Below are 21,575 nucleotides of genomic sequence, written 5' to 3'. Positions count from 1 at the left end.
TTTATAGTGTACATACATGTTTTTACACTGTATTTATATTTAATAAATACCTTCATGTAATTACATCTATAATTAAAGCTGCAAGCAGCGATGAAAGGGCCCTCGCACCCGGGCTCACTGCCACCCATTGGCCATAGGAAAACAGTGAACAGTGGGTGACATGCATGTAAACGAGTAAATACAGGAGAATTATGGCCAAGTCATTTCAAAGTGCCATACTTCCTGCTGCCAACAGGTGGCACTTTGACTGTAACTGAATATTGCCATGTAAATGTCTTTAGGTCAGGACTCTTATCAAACATGTGAAGTTTGGAGCAGAACAGACATTGTATGCCTGAGTTACAACAACTTCCTGTTTCGTGGCGTTAATCACATACTTTAGCACTTAGCCAAGTGTTGCATGATTTAACTGTTTCTAGTATGTTTGGAGTGAATTACAGTGTAAAGCATGCCATTTCCTGTTGCCAGCAGGTGGCACTATGACTGTAACTGAGTATTGCCATGTAGATGTCTTCAGGTCAGGACTCTTATCAAACATGTGAAGTCTGGGGCAGATCGAACATTGTATACCCGAGTTACAACAACTTCCTGTTTCATGGCAAAACATCGAAATTTGTCAGGCTGCCACGGACACGCCCTTCAGCAAAAAGTCTAGATCTTCGCAATTTAACATCACTAAGGCCATTAGATAAGACTGACCAAATATGATGTTGATCTGATTAAAGCTCTAGGAGGAGTTCGTTAAAGTACAACGTGTGGAAATGGCAAAAACTAACACAATTTTGCAGAGAAAATTCAAAATATCTCACTTCCTGTTGGGTTTACAGATTTTGCACCCAGGGGGCTTTTTTGTAGGTACTGGGCTGTTACATCTCTCTACCGAATTTCATACCTGTACGTTAAACGTAGCACGAAGGGCGCTTAATTGAAATTTTGTAGGTGGCGCTATCGAGGCATTTTGCCACAACTGATTCTGAAACTCATATCAGATGTAAATTTTCACCACTTATGACGTGTGTGCAAAGTTTCATGAGTTTTCGAGCATGTTTAGGCCCTCAAAAATGTGATTCATTTTGGAGAAGAAGACGAATTTGCTGAGCAATTACAATAGGGTCCTTACACCATCGGTGCTCGGGCCCTAATTACACTATTGACCATTTCCTTACACCTTAACCCACCCTTAAACCTTCCCATACCACCAAACCTGTCCTTAACCTTACCCGTATCCCACCTCAATAGCAACAAAAGTGTTTTGTCTTGCAATACAAAATGAATATGCAATACAATGCAATACAAAATGAATATTTTTTGGATGTAAATACGTAGTAGTTAAAGACACCTAATATAAAGTGAGACCAAAAATGTATATAATATGACATTGTTTCATTTTAAGCACACTAGGCCTACCCTGGTCATTAAATGGGACTAGAATATATTCTGAAGGTTCCTCCGATGTTCCTCTCCTGCTGTCTATGATACTGAAGATCACTTTCTTGGCCTCTGTGATGTAATTAGACAAACTACCCGTGGTGTCAAACACAAAAGCCAGAACTGAGATCTGACTGAGGCCCATCAATCTGAAGAAAGCAGATGAAATGGACAAAGATTAAAGCAATAATTTGCCCAATGTTGACCTAATGTAATTTTCGCATAGCTTCAGAAAACTTGGACTACAATACATAAATATGAACCACTTATGGTACTTTAGTAGCACAAAAGGTTTCTTCCTTTTATGCCACTAAAGTACCATAAGTTAAAAGTCTCATACCGAAGAAAGGCTTGGTTTCCTGTTGCCACTCGGATGTCTTCCAGCAGTTCCATAGTTGCATTGATGGCCATGTCAGCAGCACGCTGGTGAAGGAAGCCATGATCTGAGCTGGTGTCGTCCTTGTTGATGCCTCCAGTGGGGTCTCTATAACTGGTCCTATCAAGAAAGCTGCCATGGCTACACTTACCTGAGAGAGAGTTGAATGTACTTTTATATAAATCAGGTGTTTGTGAGTGTACAGCTTTTAGTCTCAGTTCAAAGCATCTTGAACTCTGCAATAAAGCTCCATGTTTTTCATAACTACTTGTGTTGCAATTTACAGCTACATCCTATTCCAGGAGATTCAGCTGAAGTAATACATGTTCAAGTTCAGGAACTGTCTGACTTTGGTCTAAAAAGCCTAATAAGCACTTAATCCTACTAATGCTAATGCGTGAGGTGTTAAGCTTCCCTACCTGCAGGTTTGCTAGGGTGTAAAAGGCTGAAATATCCTGAAGTTAAGATCTTCTGCTGCAGTATCTCAGGGAGAATGTTGTCACTGCAGTCTTCTCCAACACAGCTTTTGCATGTCTTTGTATTGGGATCTAAGACATCCATCCAGAAACATAAGTGTGTGTGTGAATGACACAATATTCAAAGTGTGGCAAAATTGGTTTCTTGACATGTGTAGACAAATGTAAAGGTCATATGATACAGCTGATTGGGGAATTTAATTTTGAAATGAATGCAAAAAAAAAAAAAAAAAGAAATCAGAAATGCCTATATAGCACCTGCTAGATTGTTGAGGGGAAGCTCAGGTTTGATCAGAGTGCTGAAAGGAGCAGCGCTTCCCAGTTCCACCCAGTTACTGTGGCTATAGAAGTCCTGCAAAAAAAAAAAAAAAAAAACATTTATTTGCTAAATTGCAAGTTTATATACTCAATGTAATCCTATTATAGCTCATTATAAACCACTGAACAAAGTTAACAAAACAATACTTTGTATACTTCCCTTCAAATTCTAACTAATAATAATAATAATAATTCTAACACTAATAATAGTAAGCAGTTTTGTTGTACATATTATTTTTTTTTTTTAATTCTGATCTGTCAGAATTATACAATAAGCAGAGCTTGATTTGGATTTAAAAACATACCTGTAAAGTATGACATACAGCCCCCAGACTGGTGCGGGCAGAGAAGTATCTCCCCTGTTTCACGCTGACTTTCACTGCAGCAATGCCCTGAGTGATGAGGTCCCGTCCGTTTTTGAAATCTTCATTATCAAAATGATGAGCAGTACTGAACTGCTTTCTATCCACAGCTGCATTGCTAAGGGAAGTCTGAGAAATAACCAGACTGAAAGTGGATATTTGTAATAAGGAGGAATATGAATTTGAGCAGGCTCTCTGGACAGCAGTTCGAGTCAGTTTGTTGTTGATCTGGAGGTGAGGGGGGGGGAAATGTAAGCATATACCCAGCAACATTTTCCAAAAATTAGTATTTCTGACCATTTAAACCTTGTATAACTGCCACTAAATGTATAATAAATATTCATGATCAAGAAAAATCATATTAATTAATAAATCTGGTCTTGCACAGAAGAGGATTATGTTCATCATCACTGAATACCATGAAGAGTTAACTGGTTTACAACTAGACTTGTTTCTCTTTGTATGACTACCTGTAGTTACCTGTAAATAAGTTTTTTTTGTTTGTTTTTTCATATTTGTTTCACTTTTTTTCACATTATAATATATGATTATAATTTTATTTCATTATCATTTTATTAAAACACCATCTTGTCTTTCTCTATTTTAAAATCAGATGTGACTGTTCCAGACTCTATAAATAATATTTGTGATTGGTGTGGATTTCAAAAATTTTGACTCATGTCACAGTTTGTATAAAGAAACAAAACAAAACAAAAAACATAAATTTTGATGCAATTACAATGGATGTCCTTGAATGAATGCAGATAGACAAATTCAGAAAAATATGAAATATTCATACAAAGACAAGTCCAGTTGTACATTAAAAGCCAACCTACTATATTCTATAAACATCTCAGCGATTTAACCATTGGCAAACGGCAGTTTTAGTTCTCAAATTGATTCACGCCTATATTATTTTCTTACAGATAGTGTAAAGTCTCGCCCCCGGGCAGCGGCTACATCACGACACACTTCTGCCATCTTGCGGAGGAAAGCTGTCTCAGTGATTTGTTGATGTGTGAGGGATCCATCAGCAGGGAGGATTTTGAATCCTGACGCCTGAGGGGGCTGAAAGAGAGCCCCCTGGAGGAGAAATACAGCCACTACAGCCAGTGAAACCATGACTGTTCACAATCACAACTGTGGGAAAATTCATAATGGGAATTAATCGATTTCTTACAAAAGTGATCAATTTTTATGAAATATGTAATATATTTGTATACTTCCTGACTCTTCAATAACCCTGGTGAATGGAATCATGTCTCAAACATAGGCTACAGATTAAGTCGTCCAGATAAATCTTCAGTCAAGAGCATGTTATTTATCTTTAAATTAGCACTAAACACATGGGCTAAATAAACACAGTGCATCTGCTTCTGGATGGTGTCCGTAGTGGTCGATTGTGTGTACTTCTGCACTGTAAAACTCAATAAGTTCAGAATACTCAAAACATTTGAGGAAACTTATTACCTCAAAACATTTAAGTTAACTAACTTTTTTTTTTTTTAAGTTGGTAGAACTTAATTTTTTTGTGACAAGTGGGGCGGGGCCGAGAGCCGTGGAGGTGGAGCAAGGCCAGTGTGGTGCACAGGTGTCTCTCATTAACAATCACATCACTGGCATTCCTTCGCTCCCACGGTTCTTAGCCTCGCCCCACTCAAGTACATATAGTTAATTTACATAAACATCACATTCATTTCTTGGTTAAATGTTAGTTAACAAAAAACACATGCTATTATAACTATCAAAGAGACTCTCAATATATACTTGCATGTATGTAATCAAACAACATACAGTATATGTGGTCTTAAAAGTTTTGCAGCCCATCCTCAACCTAACCACATGGTCTCTTCACCAGAATAGTAACCCTACAAAACTAACATAACAGAACCCCCTGTCAATCCCAATATAACACAACATTAAACACTAACTTATGTCTCCCTATGTTAATCTTATGCAAAAACACACAAAATAACACTTAATTTCAACATTTATACAGTCTGATGCAAAGCATGCTGGGAATTAGAAATCTGCTGCAACTCAACTCAATCATATTAAGTTAGTGCCATAGTGCCATGGGCAAAGCATGGGCAAAACAATTTAGTTTACTTGAAATATGTCAGTGCTGTGAACTCAAAAGTAAAAGAAAGTTTTAAATACTCATAACAGTTAATTTAACTGAATTAATTTGTTTAATTTAAGTTTGTCCTACTCAAACGAATTAAGTATTTTGAGCGTTAGGGTTTACAGTGTGCCTACGCAACAAATTGCCTCTTGAAGACATTAAAGATTGAAAGTAAAAGAAGTGGCCTCATCAAAGCACACAATCATTTGGATTTCACTCTTATGACACACCCATTTCAAGGCTGTGTCCGAAAACTTAGGCAATTGACTTAGCAAGCCATTAAGAAATAAATCACAACAGTCAGTGTAGGCTATATGTCTAATTAAATCCCCATACTTTTGCCAATTGTCTTTATATACACATTTGTGAATAAAACTGTAACATCACATCACTGATATATTCACATTGATATGTTCACAGCATGCATGCGGCGCTAGGGAGGGGCTAGCAGGTGTTTTAGCACCCCCAAGAAAGACCAAAGCACCCCCATAGCACCCCCACAATTTTTTCAGCAATTATATACAAGTTGTGTGTTATATTTAATAAGTAAGTTGATAATAAAAGCAACAAATGAAATAAAATAAAAACATTTGACTCATTACGCATGCATGACGTGGTTTGCAGCTACTGTCGCACTTTTCGTAATGTCATAGCATTTTATTTTAAAGCGGAGCTGTGCCAAGAGCTGCCACCGACTAAAGATTTTCTAGTAGTCGTATATTTAGGCCATTAATAGTTTAGTTGCACGTTTATATTAAATTAATTAATATAATAAAAGCCTACCCTTTAATAACCGATCTATATAGCTATAGCACATTCCGCGCTCAAGCTCGCGCATAAATCTTTCTGCAAAGCACCTGCAAAACTACTAATGATTATAAATGTGTTGGGGGAAAAGAACACATTTTAAACTATTTAAAGCTTATTTAAACTATAATGCTTTCTGAGTCAGTGTCGGCTGCAAAGATGAAGTTGAAAAAAGAGATATTTGAGAGATCGTTGTCCTGTCTCCGACATTTGAAGACATATAAGCAACTGTGGGGATGTCCGAAACAGCAGCTTGGCACATTTGGCCATCGTTTACAGAAAGCGAAGGCTGGTTTGAAACTTTAAATAGCAAGTAAAAATATCCCAGTGCCTTTTGCTGTCATATTGCCATTGACTGAAATTCCGAAATGCTTGTTCAGTGAACGTCTGCCTATTAAAAAAAATATTTGGGAACTGACTGATCTGTGCTTCTTTAATTTCATAAAATAATTAATTTCATAAAATATATATATATTTTTTTTATTTAAATTGTGCTGAGTCAAATAATAATGTAATAAAATGTTAAAAATCGAGTGGGCGAGTTTTCCCTCATATTTATTTTATCATTCATATAAAAAACTAAAACGTTTTTGCGCATATTTACAAGTTATTGCCCAGCTCCCCCTGTCAATGATCTAGCGCCCACTCAGCACCTCAGCATTTAGAGTAGGCAAAATGTGCAAATTACTGTGGTTTTACTAGCTCATCGCATTCAAGTTTCGAAATGGGAGGGCGTTCATATGCAATTTTTACCAAGGAAATTTAGGTATTTACCATAATTCCGAGAGCACGTGCTGGACGACCAATTATCAGCGCGCGAATGATAAATTGGCCTAAGCATGGTAGGCTACTGAGGAGCCATCATGTAACAAATGCTACAGTTAAACAATTACAAGAACTATGATACATTTTCATAGTACAAGTTATCAAAAACCATGAGTAAAATGTGTTCTAATGATGAGTGATAGGAAAAAGCCTTCAGATATTCCAAGAGATGACATAGACGAAATCCTTAAGAGCCTGATGAACTGGGAAATAAACAATTTCAATATACTGTAAGAAAATGTTTAGTAAAGTTAGTTTGACTTCCCATGGCACTTTGAATTGAAACATTCTGTCAAACTGATGGTTCCAGGTGCTTAAATAATATAAAATATTATCCTATGTCAGCAAATAATTGTTTACTAGGCTATTATTTTAATGCAGTTACGCATCAACCAACTTCACATGTGTGGATGATACCACAAAAGACCATTTTTTTGCAAAAATAAATAAACAAATAAATAAACCTCATGAGGGAGCATGCACTGGGACCCTGCTAAAACAGCTCACACTTCAACCCCCTAATGTTCAAACCAAAACTATGCCCTTGTAAATACTACACAACTAACAATTTAACATTACACAATCACAAAAGCAAATAAAAAAAGAATAATTTCTTTACCTTGTGCTAGATTTTTCTTGAGAAGAACGTATTTTCACGTTCCGTCTGTATATTTATATCCTTTTACATATGATGTCAGCATCCATGTGAATCTTGTAAAGCCACAAGCAAATAAGTGATAAGTCATTGCATAAATGATCAGCAACAATGAAGACAACATGTTTCCATTTTAACCATAATTAAAAATGAAATTACCCATTCAAGTACCATCAAAATAATTAATTCAGTCAGACTGTTTATGACGTGGCCTATACAAAACCCCTAAATAAAGCGGAGGTATGATTGAGAATGAAAGCAAAAAAGAAAGTGACAAATGCTTAATCAGGTCTGCTAAAAGCCTTTTGCAAACAAAAACAATTTTCATCTGGAATGAAGACTGACTTCATTCCCCCACACCCTGATGGTCTTAACAAGGATCTGGTCCTTGTTGGCCATATAACAATATTTCTAACAACCAATCAGGTGTGGGCTAATGTTACAGTTACAGTTAGGACTAGGTAGGGACTTGTACATCATTGTTACTGATCTATAATTTTCTTCCAGTTTAAGGATTAGATTAAGGTTATAACTTGACAGGATTGTTGTTCCAGGGCCAACAAAACATGCTGCCCCAGAACATGCCTGCATAATCAGGATGTGCCAGTCGGTCCTTACAAATCAAATCAAACGAAACTGTTTAAATGTCAGATAAGATAAAAGAGTGCAGCTTGGCCTGGAAAGGAGTTTGTCTTCATTCCTCACAACCTATTGGTCGTTGAAGGGTTCTGTATGGTACTTGCATATCACACAGACTATAAAGAAACAGCTTTATTGATAAAGAGAATATGTAGGGCAGTAATGAAGATTGACATTCCTACAGTAATCCAGACACAATAGCATACTGTATGCCTGAAACCAAACACTCCTGTTTAATGACAGTTGTGAAGTAAATTGAGAAGCCTGGATACAACACTACAAAATCTAAACAAAGAAAAAAAAAAATGGTCAGCATATTAAACAGGAAATGAAGATTAAAATGAGACCTTTTAATTAACTGATGATCATAATCTGTGCATTTGAGCTGACTGAATCAGAATGTTTCTGTCATTTTATTTCAACATGCCCCAAAAAGGAACAGGGGTGGACTTTCTTAGTTTGTGAAGAAAACGATTGATAATTATACTTCAGTTTTAAATGTGTTAAATGAGACAAGGTCATGCAATGTAATTAGATGACATAAACCCAGTTGTCACAGGACAAATCAAAGTCTAAAATACCCAGTTTTAGTAAAAACTCAATTCTGACAAAATGTTTGGTTAATGCGTTTTGCATTTTCATCTTTTATAATGGCAGATCTTAAAATGATTGTTATATAGGCCTACAGTAGAGATTATTTAGTTTGAATTGAAATTTTAGATGTACTGTAGGACCAAAACCCCCATTATACAGTATGTGATTGGTGACACTGTTTAATGTGATGCTTAAATATATAGTTTAGCTTTAAGAGTAATAAGAAAAGCACAAAACAGAATCAACATTCTCCATAAGTGAATTTTCCATAATTGTATTTATTTATCTTAATTAAAATAAATTGTATTTATTTATAAAAAAAAAAAAAAAAAACATTAATAAGAGTTATGTGTGAACACACAGGAACAAACAAAAGTATTCATTCATTATGGAAATGGATGACAGATTTTCTAATGCAGATTTTGTTGTAAAATAACATGTTTCTATATATAAAGTTGTACATCACAAAACATTTTATTCATTGAATCCTCTCAAACTGTCTAAAGCCATCTATACCTTATAGTCATTCATGTGGCAGGAATTTAGTAAAGCCTTTAATAAACTTGCAAAAAGATCAAGAGTATATACTTCACTACTCCTGAAACCACAGTTTACCCACAAAAACTAGTCCCAAACATACTACAGAAAGTGAGTGAAATTTCAGTAGTAAACCTTAAACCTAATTCTTTAATATTCACAAAGACTTTTTTACACCTGACAATTCAAGACAAGTAAAGATTGCAACATAAATTGGTACTTGCTGTGCTAAATATTATTTAGAATCATACAAAATGGGAAACAAAAAACCAGGAGAAAGAAAGGCACATGCAAAGTGAGTAACATCCACTGAAAATAGCACTTGCTGTGGAGACAGTGAGTTGCACTATGGCATAATTGAGGTCTGTGGACCACGGAGCTTCTGCCTCAATAGTGAGTGTGACAGCTGTCCCAGACTCGGTTTTGGAGGGTACGGTCAGTGTGACGCTTCCCTGAGCGCTTCCTCCTGCAACCAGGTTTAGAGAGCTGGGGAAAGACACGTCTGTCTCCACCAGGTCAGTCCTGGCTCGGATTGTGTAGTTGCCGCCTATAGTGTTAGAGGCTACTGTGAAGTTAAGACTGAATGGGACTCCAGGCAGTGTAGTGCTCTGCGATTGGGCCTGTGGAGGAACAGATATGGTTAATGTATGTTATTTCTCTCATACAATGATGCAATTTTGATGCTCTTTTTGTACTACACTGTGATGTAAATTTAAGCGCATTTTGTTTAATGATTGTTGTAATTTACAGCTATTTGTTTGTGTACGCAACATTTTTCCAGATAATTCTTACTGTGATGGTTATTCTAGATCCTTTATATTGGGTGGGTGACTGTCTCTGGAACTGACTAGGCAAAGATTGAGTCGAGTCATTCAACAGCCCTTTGAGTTGGACCAGAAATGCCCCCTCTGGGATTCTGTCTACGTTGACCAGGAAGTCTGTCGCACCCACTGCTTTGATGGTTCCATTAACAACACCAGATCCTGAAGCTTCAACTAGAAGCACGTCAGTCACTGTGAATGAATCTCCTCCGGTCACAGAGACAAGCAAAGTAGCATTCCGACCTGATCAGCAATTAGAGAAACATTTTAAATCAAAGGTTTTCAACCCTGATTCTGGGGATCCACTGTCCAGCTAAGGGGCCATTTACACGACAGCGCTTTCAACTAAAACCGGGAAATTTTTAATTCATTTTGGCCATTCATTTACCCCAAAACAGAGTTTTGGGTGCCTGAAAATACAAACGTATGAAAACGGGTTTCAAAGTGCAAGTTTTTAAAAATGATAGCATTATCATCTCCATGTAAACTACAAAAACGTGAATTTGTGAAAATGGTGACATCATGCGCATGCATATTAAGTGTTCAGTCAATAGGTGTGCATATGTGGCAGATGTGTAGTACTTCTTTACAAAGTGACAAACTGGCCTGGCATGCATAATACAGCGTTTTTATTTGTTTTCGCGGATCCATGTGAACAGGGATCATTTTGACAATGTTTTTGTCTGTACGTGAAAAACGGAAAAGAAAAAAAAAACGTTCCGTTTTTAGTATATAGCATTGTCGTGTAAACATAAGTTTATTTACAACCTGCTTCAGCACACCTTCATGTGATTTTCAAGTGATACTAAAGAGCTTAAAGGGATAGTTCACCCAAAAATGAAAATTCTGTCATCATTTACTCACCCTCAGGTTGTTCCAAACCTGTATAAATTTGGGTATGTGGGTAACTGAACAGTTCTGGGGCACTGACTGCCATAGTATTTCTTTTCCTACTATGGAAGTCAATGGTGCCCCAAAGCAGCCTGGTTACAAACGTTCTTAAAAAAAATCTTTGGACCTCATTTATAAAGCGTGCGTACGCACAGATTTGATCTTAGAGTGTGCGTACGCTTAAATCCACGCCAACGCTCATATTTATAAAAACGGTTTTTGACGTGGAAAAGTGCTTAGCGTCACGTCAGGGTCTGAGCAGACGTACGCACTTTTCATTGTCAGATTACTGCAGGTTTTTGGAAATCTAAGCTATTCTTGCAGCTCACTAAGGATTTGGACGATGACTGGTGATCTTTTATATGTAAATGACATTAATTAGGTGTCGTTTACAACACAGAGAACTGAAACCATTCAGCTGCACGCAAGTTCAAGATCATTTGCAATTTATAGATTTCACATCTGAAAGCGAGGCGTACGCTCATTTTCTGTGTGTACGTTCTATAAATCACACTACGCACATCTGAGAAATGATCGTAAGATCAAATTTAGGACGGTTTCTGCGCAACATTTTATAAATGAGGCCCTTTGTGTTTAGCAGAACAAAGAAATTTATACAGGTTTGGAACAACTTGAGGGTGAGTAAATGATGACAGAATTTTCATTTTTGGGTGAACTATCACTTTAATTAGCTGGTTCAGGTATGTTTGATTAGGGCCTACAGGACAGTGGGGCCCCAGGAGCAGGGCTAATTTGAATTTGAATTTTGTGTGGATTTAATATAGTGACTTCAAAAAATCTAGCTATTTGAAGAAGATATCGATATTGTACCAATAAAAGGGCGGGTGAAACTCTGTCCCCATGAGTCTTCATGACCTCCCTCAAATATCTCCACAAAGAAAAAGAGGACATCCACAATACTCTGACCTGTATTCACAATTAAAGGAATAAAGACATGAATATGCATTTACTTTAAATCAGAGAGTCAGAATAATTTGTGACTATTTTGGTTGGTGTTGACGTTCAATTGATGTACAAAAATGATGTGCTTCTATTACAAATATATTAATTTGTGATTCGAAAATAAATAAAAGTCTAGGGTTTGGAACAACATGAGGCTAAATAAATGGTGATTTTTTTTAGTTTTGGGTGAGCTATCCCTTTTAGTTGAATGGCTAATCAGAAGCTGGTTTAAAAAAACATGATAGCAAGTCATATGCTGAAATCCAAATTTTACCGATGACTTTCAGGGTGTAGGAGCTTGTGGAGCTGATACTAATCTTCCATTCCCCTGTCTGGGTGTCAGAGTTTAGTTGTATTCTCCTTAAATTCCCAACAGTCAGAATGCTACCAAGAGGACCATCTGCCACTGAACCTGACTGAGACACACCTGAAAGTGTGGGGAGAAAACATTACATCAAGAGTGGCACAAATTGAATCACTAGAATCTGTTTATCTCTTACACATGTATGAGCTACCTGGAGCATTAAGCATGAAAAACTGGTTTATTAAGCACATACTGTAGATGAGCATTCTGTTCATAGCTGTACTGGCTCACCTGTAGGGCTGTAGAGGGTAAAGACTGGAGAGTCTCCAGTGACATACACAGTCACATTGGACAGAGATGGATCCAAGAAAAAAGAAAAGTTTTCTGCCTTGGCTGAACTTCTCTCTAGCACAGTCACCTTCAAAAAATGCATTTGAGAAACAATTACTTCCAAGAACAGCACAAAACAGAAATAAAGCATTTAGGATAAGATTGTCTGCATGATGCTAATGTACAAACCCGATTCCAAAAAAGTTGGGACACTGTACAAATTGTGAATAAAAAAGGAATGCAATAATTTACAAATCTCATAAACTTATATTTTATTCACAATAGAATATAGATAACATATCAAATGTCAAATTTGCAACTTATTAGGTCAATTGGCAACATGATTGGGTATAAAAAGAGCCTCTCAGAGTGGCAGTGTCTCTCAGAAGTCAAGATGGGCAGAGGATCACCAATTCCCCCAATGCTGCGGCGAAAAATAGTGGCGCAATATCAGAAAGGAGTTTCTCAGAGAAAAATTGCAAAGAGTTTGAAGTTATCATCATCTACAGTGCATAATATCATCCAAAGATTCAGAGAATCTGGAACAATCTCTGTGCGTAAGGGTCAAGGCCGGAAAACCATACTGGATGCCCGTGATCTTCGGGCCCTTAGACGGCACTGCATCACATACAGGAATGCTACTGTAATGGAAATCACAACATGGGCTCAGGAATACTTCCAGAAAACATTGTCGGTGAACACAATCCACCGTGCCATTCGCTGTTGCCGGCTAAAACTCTATAGGTCAAAAAAGAAGCCATATCTAAACATGAACCAGAAGCACAGGCGTTTTCTCTGGGCCAAGGCTCATTTAAAATGGACTGTGGCAAAGTAGAAAACTGTTCTGTGGTCAGACGAATCAAAATTTGAAGTTCTTTTTGGAAAACTGGGACGCCATGTCATCCGGACTAAAGAGGACAAGGACAACCCAAGTTGTTATCAGCGCTCAGTTCAGAAGCCTGCATCTCTGATGGTATGGGGTTGCATGAGTGCGTGTGGCATGGGCAGCTTACACATCTGGAAAGGCACCATCAATGCTGAAAGGTATATCCAAGTTCTAGAACAACATATTCTCCCATCCAGATGTCGTCTCTTTCAGGGAAGACCTTGCATTTTCCAACATGACAATGCCAGACCACATACTGCATCAATTACAACATCATGGCTGCGTAGAAGAAGGATCCGGGTACTGAAATGGCCAGCCTGCAGTCCAGATCTTTCACCCATAGAAAACATTTGGCGCATCATAAAGAGGAAGATGCGACAAAGAAGACCTAAGACAGTTGAGCAACTAGAAGCCTGTATTAGACAAGAATGGGACAACATTCCTATTCCTAAACTTGAGCAACTTGTTTCCTCAGTCCCCAGACGTTTGCAGACTGTTATAAAAAGAAGAGGGGATGCCACACAGTGGTAAACATGGCCTTGTCCCAACTTTTTTGAGATGTGTTGATGCCATGAAATTTAAAATCAACTTATTTTCTCTTAAAATGATACATTTTCTCAGTTTAAACATTTGATATGTCATCTATGTTGTATTCTGAATAAAATATTGAAATTTGAAACTTCCACATCATTGCATTCTGTTTTTATTCACAATTTGTACAGTGTCCCAACTTTTTTGGAATCGGGTTTGTAGTCGTACAGTAGATTAAAAAAGACATCTCTTTATAATAGTGATGATAGGAGTTAATATAGTGAGCTCAAAGCATTTTTAGAACATACCAGGCCAGCACTGATTACATCAGTAATGATGGCTTGAGACAATCTAGTGTCTGTGATCTCTATGGTCTGTCCACCAGAAACATGGGCCAGGTCTCTGTACAGCTGTATGTCTGACTGAGACAATAATCTTGACGACGAGATATCCTTTCCACTACGCGATGAGGAGCTTGTCAGCAGGAAATTGACCTGGATAGTGGAAAAAAAGAGAGAAAACATTTAAAATAAAGAAAAATAGTAACACTTTACAATAAGATTCAATTTATTAACATTAATCAATGCATTAAGTATGAATGAACAATTAACTATATTTACAGCATTTCTTAAATCTTGATTTGTGTATGTTGTGTGTTGTGTTCATTGTTAGTTTAGTATACCTAAAGCATTAACTAATGTAAAAAAAAAAAAAAAAAAAAACTTTTTGTAAGTATTAAGACAAATGCTACATAACTGAAGTAACAAATCAAGCAGTGATGACACAAGTGATCTGCAGATACTCACTGTTGACTTTGTGATTTCTATCATGCCCTCAACTGCACTTTTTAATTCTGAGTCCTTTGCTGAAGCATCAGTGAAAACAAAAATGTTTGATGATGGAGGAGCTTGTGTCAGTGTCAACTGTATATCAATGAAACAACAAAACAGAACGAAACAGGACTTTTAAGATTGTAATCACTCCACAACTTTCTTTCTGTCAGGCTTTATAATGGATATGAAAGCTCAGTCCAATTATTCACATTTTTTTCTAACCCCATCTTATCCCCCGGTTTCACAGATAAGGCTTAAACTAGTTCTAGACTAAAATGCATGTTTGGGCTGTATCTTAATATATTCCAGTGTTATTATTTTGTCTCAAGATGCAGTAATATATTTTTCTAGGGTACGTTTATAAAAGCTACTTAAATACCCTAATTGAACTAAGGCCTAATCCTGGCTTAGACTAAGCCCTGTCTGTGAAACCGGGCCTATATGTTTTTGTGTGTACTCATTTCAGTGTGAACCTTTTTCAAGCTGAAAGAATGTTAAAATCACAGACCAAAAGACACACACACACACACACACACACACACACCAGGAGTCCTGATAGTGCCATATCTGAGAAGTTTCCACCAACAGATGTTGAAAGGGAATTAATATGTCTTTTGAATGTATCTGCATTCCCAGTCCTTTTCAGAGGTCCAGAATCTGTCATTAGAAACATACACGTTACAGAGACCAAGAACACACACAGTGCATTTTGAACATAAACTGTGCCTGATTCATGTATCTTACCCAGGTACTGTACATGTATCAAATTCTGACCTTACTATCTAAATGTCACAGCAGCAATCAATATTAATCAGATCAGGCAATGTTTTCCGAATATTCTGTTGTGATAGAAGCCTGTGAGCCCATGTCCACTGTAGACTCACTTTTCTGTTCTTAACCGAAAGGAGTGGCTTGAGTTACTGTTGCCTTTCTATTAGCTTGAATCAGTCTTGCCATTCTCCTCTGATATCCATGTTTCACCAACAACCATGCAATACCACGTGCAAAGTCACTAAAAATCGTTTTTCTTCCCATTCTAATGCTTGGTTTAAACATGAGCAGATCGTCTTGACCATGTCTGCATGCCTAAATTCATTGAGTTACTGCCACATGATTGGCTGATTAGATATTTACATTAGCATGCAGTTGAACAGCAGTACCTAATAAAGTGGCCGGTGAGTGTATATTTGATGTAGATTGCCAGTCAAAAGTTGGAATAATTAAGATTTAGATGATAATTTAAAAATTAAAAATAATTAAGATAAGTCATTGCTCACCAACACAGTATTTATTCAATCAAAAATACAAGAAAAGCTGTAATTTAGTGAAATATTGTTACAATTTAAAACATTTTGGTATATTTTAAAATGGATTATAGAATAAAAGAAAGTTACACGAACCATTGATGCGACTTTATTAAGACTTTATAAGCTCGGTCCCTCACTATCTGCCCTGTGGCTGCTGCTCTGAAACTCTGTAACACGATTCTTCAGAAATTATTCTAATTTACTGATTTGGTGGTAGTGTATTGTTCATTGGTTTGAGGTATAATCTATATTATCGTATAGAGGAGAAGCAAAGGCCCCATGAAGCACAAGTACATTGATGATAAAGGGCAATGGGACATAAAAGGTGCTCCTTCAGGATGGCATTATAGGAACTTAAAAAGGTTCTCCTATGCCATCAGGCTATAAAGCCCTTTTAGTTAAAACTGAAAGCTTTCTTAAAATCCTTATCTCTGCATCCATTTAAACAATTCAGTACCGCCTCTCCCTGTACATGCATACTCAACAGTATGCAGATAAGGCATCAAACTAAGGTGAAGTTCTGCATAGTGCACCCATTTGACCAGCAGCGGCAAACAATTTTATCTAATTTTTATCTAACTGGCATATTTCAAGCACAATAGACTTACCCTGGTTATTAAATGGGACTAAAATATATTCTGAAGGTTCCTCCGATGTTCCTCTCCTGCTGTCTATGATACTGAAGGACACTTTCTTGAAGACTTCAATGTAATTAGACAAAATTCCTGTGATGTCAAACACAAAAGCCAGAACTGAGGTTTGATTGAGGCCCATCAATCTAAAGAGAGAATGAAAGAGAGAGAGAGAGAGAGAGAGAGAGAGAGAGAGAGAATTAAATATTAAAGGTACAGTTCACTCTATTCCCTTTATTGAATGAAAAATGGACAGTCTGGACATTCTGCTAAATATCTTCTTTTGTATTATTTGAATCATACAGATTTTGAAAGGTCATACTGAAGAAAGGCTTGGTTTCCTGTTGCCACTCGGATGTCTTCCAGCAGTTCCATAGTTGCATTGATGGCCATGTCAGCAGCACGCTGGTGAAGGAAGCCATGATCTGAGCTGGTGTCATCCTTGTTGATGCCTCCAGTGGGGTCTCTATTACTGGTCCTATCAAGAAAGCCACCATGGCTACATTTGCCTGATAGACACATATTTTCATGGAAATTTTGTTGAGAAACAAAGTACATTTCAGAAACATTTGTATTAGCCAGATAAGAATCAGAGCTACTCTGTGTTTCAGCAGCATGAGACAGCAAGCCAACTAAAATATTGGTTAATAGGCTATATTAAGCCTAATAAATATCAAACAAACCAAATATCCATTTAGAAGACAAGAACAGCGATTTTCATAACTTTAAAAAAAACTTCATAAATCCTTTACCCTGTTGAAAAAACCAGCATATGCTGGTTTGGTATGTTTTGAAGCATGGCAGCTGGTTTAAGCTGGTCCTTTGTTGGTCCTTAGCTGGTTTAAGCTGGTCAAATGCTGGTCCTAAGCAACTAGCTCTAGCTCAGGACCAGCTTAAACCAGCTCATGACCAACTAAGCTGAAGTATCAGGTTCTCGGGTTCAAGAACTGTCTGGCTGTCTGACTGAAAACCAAAACACCAACCAGTTCTAATGCATGAAATGCTAAGCTTCCCTACCTGCAGGTTTGTTTGAGAAAAACAAGTGGAAATATCCTGAAGTTAAGATCTTCTGCTGCAGTATCTCTGGGAGAATGTTGTCACTGCAGTCTTTTCCAACACAGCTTTTGCAAGTCTTTGTATTGGGATCTAGACATCCATTCAGAAGCATAAGTGTGTGTGTGAATGATACAATATTGAAAGTGTGGCAAAATTGTTATTTGGCTTTGGTGGGCAGCTGTAAAGATGGCTAATCATCATATGAGACAAGTGACTGGGGAATATAATTTTGAGATGAATATAAAGAAACTACTTTAGAAATGACTATACAGTGCATACAGCACCTGCTAGATTGTTGAGGGGAAGCTCAGGTTTGATCAGAGTGCTGAAAGGAGCAGTGCTTCCCAGTTCCACCCAGTTACTGTGGCTATAGAAATCCTGCATACAACAACACATTCATTTGTTAAATTGATCTTGAATTGAACAGTGTTTGAAAGAAAAAAATCTACTCAATTCAGTTCACAGTCTACAGGCTAATGTTCTCCAGGACTAGCATACCTGTAAAGTATGACATGCAGCCCCTAGACTGGTGCGGGCAGAGAAGTATCTCCCCTGTTTCATGCTGACTTTCACTGCAGCAATGCCCTGAGTGATGAGGTCCCGTCCGTTTTTGAAATCTTCATTATCAAAATGATGAGCAGTACTGAACTGCTTTCCATCCACAGCTGCATTGCTAAGGGAAGTCTGAGAAATAGCCAGACTGAAAGTGGATATTTTTAATAAGGAGGAATATGAATTTGAGCAGGCTCTCTGGACGGCAGTTGCTGTCAATTTGTTGTTGATCTGGAGGTAAGGAGTGGAAAGTAGAAGGAAAAAATTGAGCATGGGTCCAGTAATGTTTCCAAATAATTTGTATAACCTTGCAATTGCCACTAAATACATGGTAAATATCAATGTTAAGAAAAAATGGAATCATATTAACTAATAATTCTGGTCCTATACAGAAGAGGAGATGTCAGTTTGTCTGTTTAAGTGTAATACTCTTGTTCATCATTGTTGATTATCAAAAGTTAATTCATTTACAACTGGACATCTTTCTGTTTGTATGAAGGTGAAAACAAAATTCTTTTAGTCATTAGTGCACATTCTTGTCGTGGCGCCATCTCTTCTGGGAAGTCCTGCTCCATCTGAGGAACTGCTAATGAGATGAATGAGAATGCTACAAGTAGCCTGTGTGAGTTCTGGTCAAATAATTTGAAACATAACTAAACCCCATGCGCAGTTCCCAAATTTGTTCACAACCATGAATTATTTTTTTTTTCCTTACAGGTAGCGTAAAGTCTCGCCCCCGGGCAGCGGCTACATCACGACACACTTCTGCCATCTTGCGGAGGAAAGCTGTCTCAGTGATTTGTTGATGTGTGAGGGATCCATCAGCAGGGAGGATTTTGAATCCTGACGCCTGAGGGGGCTGAAAGAGAGCCCCCTGGAGGAGAAATACAGCCACTACAACCAGTGAAACCATGACTGTTCACAATCACAACTGTGGGAAAATTCATTATGTGAATTAATTTATTTTGTATTATTTTATTTTATTTTATTTTTTTACGAAATCTGCCATATGTACCTTTTTTATGTTTCCTGTCCAAACCACTAATGAATAGTATCTCAAACCTGCAGATCAAGTCCTCCGGTTCAGATCAAATCCCCCCAAGTCATCTTCAGTCAAGCTGAATTAGCACTAAACATGGATATCTACTCCTTTAGCTTAGTGTCTCCCTAATATAATATTTCTATTCGTCGTTGTTAATTGTGTGTTTGCATGTGTTTGTAGTGCTGTCTACGGTTGTCTTTTGAGGACAAGAAAGATTGAAATTGAAAGTGGTGGCCAAAATGTTTAGTGGGGTTTACAGCTATGTAAACACAATCAAACTCACAAAACTCTATAGGCCTATTGAACGTGTATTAAAATAAAGACCTTTAGATTTAATAATAAATAAATAACCACAGACCTGTGTGATTTATTTTTCTTCCATGGAACAAAAAAAAATGAGTTTGAAAGAATACCTTGTTTTTCAAAAAGTGTCTGAAAGTGTCTGAAAATTGTCAATTTTATTTTAAATTACTTTCAGGTTTTAATCTAGCAAATGAGTGGTACATTTCTCAGATAAATACAAGATAAAATCAGATTTAACATTACACACACACACACACACACAAACAATGATAGAGTCATTTCATTACATTACCTTGTAATAGATTTTCCTTGAGAATATCGTATTTACAGGCTCCGTTTGTATATTTATATCAGTTTACACACGATGTCAACGATACATGTAAATGTAGCAAGCAGCGGAGTAACTTTGTTTTAAAAAGTGGGTGGGACAGGAATGTGTGTGTGGGGGGGGGGGGGGGGGGCTATCAGAAATGTGAAATAATAAATGTACAGTGCAGAGACACGTTTGTCTGCATCTTGTTTTGTGATTTCACCGGAACGAAGCGCCAAGAGAACACTACTTCCGCCACTGATAAGAGCAGTCAGCAATGCATGATTTCAGAAACAACACATTCCATGCAGCGCCAGATCGCCTCTTATTTAACAAACGAACGATTAGCTAATCAAAATGGAGATGTTTCTTTTGTATTAGTACATCCGTGCTGCGAGATGTTTCAAAAAAGTGGTGGGGACATGTCCCACACGAAAATTAGGCCTACGTGTGCATAAGTGATTGCATAGATGATACAATTTAAAGACAACCTTTTTCCATTTTAAGCATCATTATATGCTTCTAATTAAAAAAAAAAAAATATATATATATATATATATATATATACAGGTGCTGGTCATATAATTAGAATATCGTGAAAAAGTTCATTTTTTTATTGTAAATTATTTAAAAAAATGAAACTTTCATATATTCTAGATTCCCTACATGTAAAGTAAAACATTTCAAAAGTTTTTTTTTGTAAATTTGTTGATTAGAGCGTACAGCCAATGAAAGTCCAAAATCCAGTATCTCAAAATATTAGAATATTTACATTTGAGTTTCATTAAATGACCATCCCTACAGTATAAAATCCGGGTATCTTTTGTTTTTTGAAACCACACTAATGGGGAAGACTGCTGACTTGGCAATGGTCTAGGAGACAATCATTGACACCCTCCACAAAGAGAGTAAGTCACAGAAGGTCATTACTGAATGGGGTGGCTGTTTACAGAGTGAAATATCAAAGCATATTAAATGCAAAGTTGACTGGAAGGAAGAAATTGGGTAGGCAAAGGTGCACAAGCAACAGGGATGACCGCAAGCTTGACAATACTGTCAAGTAAAGCCGATTCAAACACTTGGGAGAGCTTCACAATGAGTAGAATGAAGCCGGAGTCAGCACATCAAGAGTCACCACACTCAGACATCTTCAGGAAAAGGACTACCAAGCCACTTCTGAACCAGAGACAATGTCAGAAGCATCTTACCTGGGCTAAGGAGAAAAAGAACTGGACAGTGAACAGTGGTCGAAAGTCCTCTTTTCAGATAAAAGTAAATTTTGCATTTCATGTTGAAATCATGGTCCCAGAGTCTGAAGGAAGACTGGAGAGGCACAGAATCCAAGCTGCTTGAAGTCTAGTGTGAAGTTTCTGAAGTCAATAATGATTTGGGGGGGGCGTGACGTCTGCTGGTGTTGGTCCATTGTGTTTTATCAAGTGCAAAGTCAATGCAGCCATCTTCCAGGAGATTTTGAAGCACTTTATGCTTCCATCTGCTGACAAGCTTTATGGAGATGCTGATTTCCTTTTCCAGCAGGACTTTAGCATCTGCCCACAGTGCAAAAACCACTTCCGAGTGGTTTGCTGACCATGATATTACTGTGCTTTATTGGCCAGCCAATATGCCTGACCTGAATCTATGGGATATTTTCAAGAGAAAGATGAGAAACAGT

General features: G+C 37.3%; 2 protein-coding genes across 4 annotated transcripts in view; both read right to left on the bottom strand.

The window, feature by feature from the left end:
- The window catches only part of LOC127516499 (von Willebrand factor A domain-containing protein 7-like), a 55,923-nt gene extending 48,300 nt beyond the window's left edge, over window positions 1-7,623 (bottom strand). For all 3 annotated transcript variants that reach the window (XM_051901244.1, XM_051901251.1, XM_051901236.1), the window contains exons 1-8: window positions 7,532-7,623; window positions 7,337-7,428; window positions 3,885-4,100; window positions 2,904-3,188; window positions 2,539-2,632; window positions 2,224-2,352; window positions 1,769-1,955; window positions 1,408-1,577 (exon numbers count right to left, since the gene is read on the bottom strand). In XM_051901244.1, coding sequence (XP_051757204.1) covers window positions 1,408-1,577; window positions 1,769-1,955; window positions 2,224-2,352; window positions 2,539-2,632; window positions 2,904-3,188; window positions 3,885-4,082 — 1,063 coding nt within the window. In that variant the 5' untranslated portion in view covers window positions 4,083-4,100; window positions 7,337-7,428; window positions 7,532-7,623. The remainder of the gene's footprint in view (window positions 1-1,407; window positions 1,578-1,768; window positions 1,956-2,223; window positions 2,353-2,538; window positions 2,633-2,903; window positions 3,189-3,884; window positions 4,101-7,336; window positions 7,429-7,531) is intronic.
- A 1,240-nt stretch (window positions 7,624-8,863) lies between these two features.
- Window positions 8,864-19,867, bottom strand: LOC127516510 (von Willebrand factor A domain-containing protein 7-like). The gene is made up of 14 exons (XM_051901265.1): window positions 18,964-19,867; window positions 18,195-18,479; window positions 17,981-18,074; window positions 17,658-17,786; window positions 16,963-17,149; window positions 16,617-16,786; window positions 15,246-15,358; window positions 14,675-14,791; window positions 14,177-14,362; window positions 12,413-12,539; window positions 12,092-12,244; window positions 11,686-11,781; window positions 9,935-10,206; window positions 8,864-9,762 (listed from the first exon to the last, which is right to left on the bottom strand). Exons 1-14 carry the CDS (start codon window positions 19,159-19,161, stop codon window positions 9,388-9,390), a joined length of 2,502 nt encoding a protein of 833 aa, XP_051757225.1. The 5' UTR covers window positions 19,162-19,867; the 3' UTR covers window positions 8,864-9,387.
- Window positions 19,868-21,575: the final 1,708 nt, after the last annotated feature.

The sequence above is a fragment of the Ctenopharyngodon idella genome, chromosome 1, assembly GCF_019924925.1.
Source record: "Ctenopharyngodon idella isolate HZGC_01 chromosome 1, HZGC01, whole genome shotgun sequence".
Lineage (NCBI taxonomy): Eukaryota > Metazoa > Chordata > Actinopteri > Cypriniformes > Xenocyprididae > Ctenopharyngodon > Ctenopharyngodon idella.
This window is presented reverse-complemented; position numbering and strand designations above follow the sequence as displayed.

Bases quoted from the DNA above. Each gene is read 5' to 3' on its own strand.
- LOC127516510 (XM_051901265.1), bottom strand. From the start codon at position 19,161: ATGGTTTCACTGGTTGTAGTGGCTGTATTTCTCCTCCAGGGGGCTCTC. The intron at 10,207-11,685 runs GTACAATATCGA...ATTGCTGATCAG, and splicing joins TTTCACCCGCCCTTTTATTG to GTCGGAATGCTACTTTGCTT. The intron at 9,763-9,934 runs GTAAGAATTATC...GTTCCTCCACAG, and splicing joins GATCTAGAATAACCATCACA to GCCCAATCGCAGAGCACTAC.